The sequence below is a fragment of the Sinocyclocheilus anshuiensis genome, unplaced genomic scaffold (assembly GCF_001515605.1).
Source record: "Sinocyclocheilus anshuiensis isolate Anshui unplaced genomic scaffold, SAMN03320099.WGS_v1.1 scaffold333, whole genome shotgun sequence".
In the NCBI taxonomy this organism is placed as follows: domain Eukaryota; kingdom Metazoa; phylum Chordata; class Actinopteri; order Cypriniformes; family Cyprinidae; genus Sinocyclocheilus; species Sinocyclocheilus anshuiensis.
The window spans coordinates 1,181,100-1,190,392 of NW_015539871.1; the positions used below are offsets into that span (position 1 = coordinate 1,181,100).

At 35.5% G+C, this 9,293-nt stretch overlaps 1 protein-coding gene across 1 annotated transcript; it reads right to left on the minus strand.

Moving 5' to 3' along the window:
* Positions 1 to 9: 9 nt before the first annotated feature.
* Positions 10 to 4,025, minus strand: LOC107685216 (zinc transporter ZIP1). The gene is made up of 4 exons (XM_016481734.1): positions 3,709 to 4,025; positions 2,707 to 2,837; positions 2,308 to 2,613; positions 10 to 618 (listed from the first exon to the last, which is right to left on the minus strand). The coding sequence occupies exons 1-4, from the start codon at positions 3,830 to 3,832 to the stop codon at positions 265 to 267; spliced, it is 915 nt and encodes a 304-aa protein (XP_016337220.1). The 5' UTR covers positions 3,833 to 4,025; the 3' UTR covers positions 10 to 264.
* Between the last annotated feature and the right edge of the window lie 5,268 nt (positions 4,026 to 9,293).

Sequence of the window (9,293 nt, forward strand, 5' to 3'; positions counted from 1 at the left end):
AAAAAAAAAAAATCTGTAAAAGACTCCATTTACATGTCAGATACTATGTTTCTCAGTGCTGAGGAAAATTTCTTTTTTTCCTCATTTAAAACTGATAAATTATCTGGTCAAAGTTTTTAAAGACATCAGCATCTTTGTGCTTGTAAATATCAGTTCCTCTAAAAAAAACAAGCAAACTGAGCCTTTCGTTTCCTTGAAATCACATGCAGTTTGTGAAGGTTCCAGTTTTCTGGCCATGGGACACGAAAAAATGCAAAGTATTTTTCAGCCCAGGAAACTCAGAGCAGCCATTACTGAGAAACCACACAGGAGGAAGAACACTTTGAGCAGAGGCCGCTCAGGGGAGTTCAGTTCATGGGGAAGGATCTCTAGGAAGGTGATGTAGACAAACGTCCCAGCCGCCAGCCCCTCCAGCACCGCCTGGATCAAAGCGCCAGCCTCCAGCTGAGCCTCGATCACAATGATGCCGATGCTAATGCCGAGTGGAGACATCACAGCGAAGACGGCCACGTAGAGCGCCACCCACAGGGGCCTGACCGCACTCTGAACCAGCTTCACTGACAGACTGAAGACGATGATGCTCTTGTGGACCAGAATAGCGATGCAGATCTCCAGCACCTGAGCAGAGAGACGAGTGAAGTCAAACTAGGTTATATTCATCATTACATTATTCCAATTACATGTATTACAGTTGTGCATTATTCCAAAAGAAGCAAAATGGTCTTCACAAGCCTTCATGTAAATGTAAGCCAATGAAACAACTTTACTTTTTTGCTGAAGTCACCAAGCCCCCCCCAAACACCACCACATAGGTCAATTCCTGGTTGATAAAATCAAACGTCACCTAGTATTTTCTTTTCATTGACTTTAAAGGTCAAGTGTAATTATTATACACAAATGGCTAGTTATAAAAACTGTGATTCTAATATTTATATCTAAATAGATTTCAAAAAGAAACTGTCATTTACTTACCGTAATCATGGCTTACTTAAAGCCATGATGATACACAATATATTTTAACTAGTGCTGTCAAGTGATTAATCGCATCCAAAATAAAAGATTTTGTTTACATAATATATGTGTGTGTACTGTGTATATTTATTATGTATGTATCAATACAAGCACATGCATGTATATATTTAAGAAAAATATGTTATGTTTATATATCAAATAAATTTATATATATTATAAAATATAAGAATATGAATATATAAACGTGTAAATATTTTCAAAATATATACTGTATGTTTGTGTATTTATATATAAATAATAAATATACACAGTACACATACATATATAATGTAAACAAAAACATTTATTTTGGATGTGATTAATCATGATTAATCGTTTGACAGCACTAATTTTAACACGCTTCCCATTTAAAATGAAGCTATTCTGATTTTTTTTTTTTTTTTACAATAGTAACGTTTCTTATTTTGTTTGAAATTGTTTAATAATGATAATATCATAGAAGTTTTCTTATTCACTTAACTTTTTTATTTTATAGTGAAACATTACAATAGTAGCTTTCCTTATTTTGTTTAAAAACTTTTTAGTAATAATAATTATCATTACTAATAATTTTATAGTCACATTGATATATAAAAACAAAATTGTGGCCAAATTGTGCAGCTCTACAAGCAAGCATAGCTTTTTTTTTAAACTGCATTTTAAAATCACAAAAAAGAGAGAAAATATGTGATACTGGCTGTGAAAACCCAGCTAAAGTCGTTTTTGTGATTTACTGTTTTCTACATAAAATCATCCTTCATAAGGCAAAGAACATTCAGTGAAAATGTAACCTTTACATCTTTAATATTGACTGAGTAAGGCCATGTCAAAGATTGAAATCATAGTGAAATTAATGGTTGAAATCAAACTTTGATGCTTGTTATCTCATAATTAGATTTAGAGACTTTAGCCTGGATTTCACAGAGAGGGTCACATATGAATAAAATCGCTATTAGATGTTTTTGCAAATTGTGCAGCCCTGTTTTCTGTTATTAAAACGGACTTTACATTTATATCTTCTTTTGTGTTCCACAGAAAAAACACGAGGGTGAGTAAATAATGAAAATTTCCATTTTTGGGTGAACCCTCTCCTTTAACATTTTTAAAGTGTTTAGTGAATTTAAAGTGTTTTGGCATCACAGGATAACACCCTACATAAACAGCATGATTTGAAGTCATGATGCTAAATATTTAACCTGTAAACCTTTGAACCCAAAACTTTTATCAGCTTTCTAACCAGGTCAGCACAGTGACTCAACAGGGAGCTGTCAAACAAAACAAAACTCAATAAATCACCTTCGTGTCTGTGGTCTGCAAGCCAATGGCCAAACCCTCAAACACCGAGTGGAGAGAGAGAGACAGGAAGAGCATGAAGGAGCGGAAGGACGAGTGCGCGTGAAAATCCACGTGGACGTGGTGACCGCTCCCTTCCAGATCATTCAGCGAGTGATGTCCATGGGCATGTCCGTTACCTGCAGGAGCTAAAAGAGGAGCCGTCTCCTCATTTCTGTGGCCCTCTGTGCAACTCAGAACTATCTTTTCCAAGATCAAGACTGTGAAGAAGCCACACGCCATGATGAACTCTGCAAGCGGGAAGCCTTCCTGGATGATGAGGAGAAGTGGCATTAGAAACAAATAGGAATTACAGGAACAGACTGCATTTAACAGAGCAATTCCAATATTCGGTGAGCTCACATCAAGGCCTTGCTTTTGTAGCTCTTCATGTATGTCGGAAAGGTAATCTGGGATGATATCTAACAAACAGGCGGACAGGAAGACGCCACCCGCGAAGCAGCTCACAAAACTCAGCACGGCCCTGTGGGTCACTGGAGACAGAGAAAAACAAATCAAAGTCCCGTTACATTGATTAATGGTGCCGTTGACTGATGTCAATGGTACAGTCTTTCTCTAATCACTCCTGTTAGCTAATCAGCCAAAGTAAAAGAGGAGATTATAATCAAATACCCGAAAATAATGAAAAACTCATCGTAACTAAGCAATGCATAAGCATTTTATTTACCCATGCCACAACCTAAAGTATCAAGTATAACTGTAATTGCATTAAGCCACTTGATAAAGCAGAGCCCTACAATTTCAAAACTATCTATCCAAAGCACTGATGACATTTAACTCAACTGAAAACCTGATAACTAGCTTAATAACCGTGTGAAATCCACATCCTATTCTGGTTTCACCAGCAATTATTTGTGACATCTATCTGTGTCTAAGGTGAAGACTGCGTTCAAAAGCATACATATATTTGATTGTTCGTAAAATCCTTAGGCTGTTTCTGACCGTTGTGGTCATAATTCATGTTTTGCAGAGGTTTTTGCTTGTTTAACAATGTTCAAACGCCAGTTTCACTTCCACTCTGATGTCCATCTGTGAGTAAAATGCAAGTTTTAGAAAAAAATCATCTAGCTGTCCTTTTCACCTGACTCTCATGTGTTTGTACTTGTATGAAGCCAAGACTGGGCAAATTCCTTATGTGTGGTACACATATACAGTACATTAAGCACATACATACATGAACATACATTCTTAAACACAAATAACGAGCAGAGGCACGACATAATAATGTGTACATACAGTAAATAAACATGCTTAGGCTGGGAGGAGGCGACAGATGACTGAAAGGATCACGTATAGTACAGTAAAATTGATGACCACCATAAAAAAACGTAAATGATCATTTACCTGTTCCACTAGAGACTTGAAACCATTTCATCCGCGCTGGGATAAAACCAAAAAACAAAGTTAGGATCAGCAGCCCAACCAGAGCTCCAACTTTCACCTGCAGCAGGTAATCCATAGCGGCCATAAATTCATTAAAAAAATGAAACTAGCGAGAGAGGACAGACGCCTCTGCCAAACACTGGTTAGTAAAATATATGTATTTCGATATAGAGCGCTGTCTTTGAAAGATGAACCCCATGATTTGTAGTTTATGATAGTTTACAGAGGTTCATTCTGATGCATGTTTGTCAGTCGTTCGCTCCGCCCCTTGGGCTATGACGTCTACTTCCGGCTTGATTTGCTCGCTCGACGCCCAAATTTAGCAAGTAACGCTACTGAAATATCAAACTTTCCGTAAATATATTTACTATTTTTGAAACAAAGTGAGATTATTAATAGACTAACGTCTAGAATAAAATATCCGAACGTGTTTAAAGAGTCTATTTTGTATTTTTTGAGCCACTGAGCGCCCCCTGTGTGAATATTATGTTACTTCAATGCAAGGGTGTTTAGTTAGTTCTGACTGCATGGCATAGAGCTGCGGTTCCCGGTATGACTAACCCGCACATGACTGCCTTGTGACTGTGGGGGGGGGAGGGAACTAGTCATAGCACTGTTGTAAAATATAGAATAGTCACTGCTTGGTTTCTATTTTATTTATTTATTTTACTAGAGGAGTTTCTGGGAAGTCTGGTTGAGTTACAGTGTTCTTTCAATAGTAGCCTACTTTTCATATTTTATTCTTTATCTTTTACTCGTGACCAATAGGGCTGACCAGTCCTTTCCCATCCTTAGGCCGAAAATAAATGTATTTCTTTTTTTAAATTTTTTACAGCGTTTCAACCAACAGCGCTGAGACTTTTCACCAGACAGACTGTCCGGCTGTGAATAATCTATGTCACTGACTCCCAAAGTGCGGGCTTCCTCCAGTGGTACGCAGAGGAATCACTGAATTAAATATAAATTAAATTATAAATTATTATAAAAGTGTTAAAACACTTTTTAAAAGTTTGCAAGGTGGCTAAACGACGCCTGTGTTAAAGTTTTTTGATCAAGTACTATACATTTTTTTTACTTTACATTTAAGTACAGTACAGTTTTATTTAACTTTTAGGTACAGTACATTTTAACCATTTTAACTGGGAACCACTGATCTACGTGATCGTTTTACATCGACACACCAGTAGGTGGCGACAAGTGACTGTTTTTACGAGTGAGTCATTCAACCGATTTGTTCAGAAACGTTGATTGACTCGTTTAAGAACGAATCTTTATGAGTGAGTAATTGAATCGTTCATTTAAACGGTTCGTTAATGTTGTTTTATCCAGAAGCGGAACTTCATGTATGAGTCACTGAATCATTCCTTAAATCTGTAATTGCTCAAAAGACACTACTGAATCATTCAGAAACGAAATACTACACAGTGTGTTGCAATGGTTCTCTGTGGCTTTGTTTGGAACTAGACTATATTTTCGCCCGAAAACAGATAAAAAAAGTCTCAAATGTAGGCTAAGTGCTTAACATTAACTAATTGTTGATGGAACTGTTGTATAAAAGCAAAAACAGCCCAAGCCGCGTCGACGCTTTGTAGTTTTCAAGATTCTGAAGTTTGTAACAATGTTCTTAAGTGTAATTCTTAACAAAATCGTGCGTGTCGTTGATCCTTACCGTCCCAAATATTTTCTTAAGAAGATTAAACATTTTCTTAGATATTAATTAACAGGGTTTGTTGTTGTCTGTCTGATTGTAAACTATTGTATTCAACCCATATGATTGCTTTGTCAGTGCGTTACACTGGTAGGCTAAATATGTAAACTTAAGTAGCATTTTTAATGTAAAGTGCGTGAGATGTTTTAGTTTAATGACATTAAGACAATTTACGTGCTAGATGATAAAAAAATTGTAGTAGGCTATTATATAACAAGTGTTATGTTGCCCTGCTTAATAATTGCAACAATCCACTTAATTAATTAAACATCCTACCTTTTTGGATTTAAGACACCTTAGTCAAGACAAGAGGTTATTCTAACTTAAATAAGTTATTTGTGATATTATTAAGAATTTGAATTCTTATGTTTTGTATTAACAGTATTAAGAAAAAAGATAAGACATACTTGAGGCCTAATACACTCTACAAGCTGCTTGCTTTTGTCGTATTTTTTTTTTGTGATATCATTTATGTATTTTCTTGAATTAGTTTTGATTGCTCTCTGAGTGTCAAAATTTGAACCTGCAAGTGCATGAAACCAAACAAACAAAATATATGGAACTTAAGTACTATATATAGGCTACTATAAGCATGTGGATTGCTAGTCTTTTCCCCCCACTGGAACAAATGGTTCTTAAAATACTTTTTCATAGTATTATTTTAGGTACGCAGGAATTAATTGTCCCAACCAGACAGAGAAGAATGATTCAGAGGTGTGAAAATAAGGGCCTAAAAATGTTTGGTGAGTAAATATATATGTAGCGTATATATGTCTAACAAGACATTATTTTGGGGGGGAGTGAAATGCAAAATCATGTATCATGTATGTTGCACTGGACCAGATGCTTTGGTACTGTGTTTCGTCTCACATGCCTTTATAAGTTGAGACAGACTTAAGCTAAGGCTCATGTCTGGAGTTTGTCTACATTGGATCAGTGAGCTCCTTTGACTGTTTTCATATACAATTCACAGTTATCCAGTCAGACAGCACCTAAGATTTTTTCCTTAACTGTATTTTTGAACATAGTTTAGTCATATGCACGTCAGAGATAACAAACAAGCTCACCGCTGTGCGTGATTTGAGTGGAGTTAGTCAGAGGCATGAGGAGTAAAGTTTCTCATTTAATATTCCTGCAGCCAACTGAGCTCCATGCTGCCGAGTGACCGCCGCTCCCTCAGGCATCAATAATACAAGAGGAAGTTATTGTTCCGCTGCAGGCGACAGCAACACAGAATTAAAAGGCTTGTGGGGAGGCTGTGCTAGGCCTTTCACTCAATCCACTCGGGTTTCAGCTGCTGTAGACAGGCCTCAGACAAGAGCGAGATGATTTTGAACATCGGTGAAGGGCCTGATTGTGTGCTGACAGTGGCTAAGGGACACTTTTGTTTTATGACAGCTGTAGGCGACCTGCTGGCTGCCACATAAGTAAAACAATACCCACCAGGACAAGGGTACCGCTTTATGTCAGTTTTGGCACAGGTGAAAATTACCTCATGAGATGTCAGATTGAAGAATAAAGTAGGGCTCATAGTGATTAAATTATGATTAAGTGCTTTATGCAAGCCTTTCAGGAAAAAAAAGTTGACTTTTTTTGTTTCATTTAAATAAAATAAAAAAATTAGATGCAATACTTAAAAGTTAGAAGTGTTGCTTTGGCAACTAAAATGAATTAAAATAAGTTTAAGCTGAAGTACTTAAACTGAAATAAAAAGTAGAAATATAAAACAAAAACCTAATAAATTGACAAAAGCACATAACAAAACAAAAACTTGAACTAAAATTAAAATAAAAAATAATAATTTAAAAATGTATTCAAATTCAAAACAATCATAAGTAAACAATAAGTACTACAATAGAATGAAGCTAGAAGTGTTGCCCTGGAAATTATATGAATTAAACTAAGTTAGAGTTTAAATACCTAAACTCAAATTGAAATAAATAAAAAAGCTAAGTAGAAATATAAAAAAAATGAATAAAAATGACAAAAGCAGATAACAAAATAATTAAAAGTTAAAATAAAATGAAACAAAATAATGAAAAAGCTAATACAAAACATTATTAAATAATGTAATAGTATACTGTATAGTATAAAAAATAGTATAAAAATACTGAAATAACACTGGTGGTAAGTGTTATTATAAAACTGAAAATTAGACATGTTGCCTTGGCAACTAATTGAAGTAAAATAAGTTGAAGTTTAAAAATGCCTAAAACTAAAATAATAATAAAATTATAATAATAAATAATAAATTAAAGCTAAATAGAAATACAACATAACAAATAGAAATGACAAAAGCACATAACAATGGCTAAAATGAAAATGAATGATATATTCAAAATATTAATAAATACTATGATATTATAGATTTACATATACTGTAGTGTATAAATAATTCTCAAACATCACCATACATGATACATGATACAACATTTCCATCAGAAGACTTTGAAAGAATGATTATACAATTGATTGTTTATTATGCAGCATTATCTGAAAGTGCTTTATCTATTGTATATCTACTGTGCCCTGTTTTAGCCTCAGTCGAAAGTAATGACCTACCTTTGTAACTCCTTTAATCTTAATTACTATGAAATTGCCTTGTGATACAAGAGTATACCCTCTTAAAGTTCCTTGGCCTTTCTCTTTTCTCATATTACATCCCTGAGCCTCTGGCCTCTCACTCCAGCACACAGTCAGCTGGCACATGATGGGACGATGTCGCTGAAACATGAAGCTGTGGCTTTTGAGGATCCAATTGAATCTCAAAGACTGGGAGGGGGAGCGGATCTAAAAGTGACAAATGCTGAGAGAGAAGGATGTAGAGAGAAGGACAGAGAAAGAATTTGCTCACACTCAAGCACAGTCCTATTTTCATAGATACTGACGGGATTAAAGGAATGCAACTTCTTGTAAGTACTAAAAATCCTTTGATTTCTTAGTATATTACAAATGCCTGAATTTTATGTTTTGTTTTTTGAGACAAGATGCATATAGGTAAGTTTTAGTCTAATTTGTAGTTTTTAATTAATGCATGAAATCCAAATTTAGTTGTAGCATTTAAATGTATTTTTTTAAGACAAATCTGAGAAATTCAGGTGAGATTTTTTTCTCTCTTACTGAAAAAAAAAAAAAAAAACCCTATTGTATAGTTTAGAAAGTGGCAAACTTTTCTTTGTGAAAGTTTAGCCAAGTGACAGTGGATAGTCATTAAGATTTCATGTGCACTCCACAGTCTGACACTTTACGCTCTGAATGTCTCCGTCAGCTCCTAAAGGAACTCAAATGCAGTCTTACAAAGACAACAAAATGACTTTGTCCATTCTACCTTGAGGCAATGGAACTTAGGATGGGCAAGTTGGGAATTGTAGTGATTTTGCTTATACTGGAACAACTATCAGCCATTGCTGGAGGTAAGACAATACTGGCTGTTCCTGTTGTTGTTTGTACAATGACTCAATTTGTTTCACACTCTAACTTCTATCAATGTTTCTCTCATTTTAGCGAGCAATAAAGAGGACCAGAAGGAGGCGATTTTGAAAGAGCTTGTTGAGATATGGAGGAAGGGTGGAGGATGGAACCCACACAGAGTACAACCACCAGCAGAAAGACAGAAAGATCAACAAATTCATTCCATAGTGAGGAGCATCATGGGAGGCCTCAAATCTCTAGGTGTCCTGCCAAGGAAAAGCAAGAGTCTCCTGTCTTTAAACAAAGCCTTCGATAGAAACAGGCTCTCAGGATTCCTGTATAACATCTCCATGTATCTGCAAGAGATGAGTGCAGAATTAGATGATCGGCAGCAACCTTTTGGTGATGACCAGGTTTGGGAAAACCT

What these genes read in the sequence shown, in the direction of transcription:
- LOC107685216 (XM_016481734.1), bottom strand. Translation starts at nt 3,832, where the DNA reads ATGGCCGCTATGGATTACCTGCTGCAGGTGAAAGTTGGAGCTCTGGTT. An exon ending in TCAAGTCTCTAGTGGAACAG is followed by an intron (nt 2,838 to 3,708) that starts GTAAATGATCAT and finishes CTCTGTCTCCAG; the next exon opens with TGACCCACAGGGCCGTGCTG. An exon ending in TGCAGACCACAGACACGAAG is followed by an intron (nt 619 to 2,307) that starts GTGATTTATTGA and finishes CTCTCTGCTCAG; the next exon opens with GTGCTGGAGATCTGCATCGC.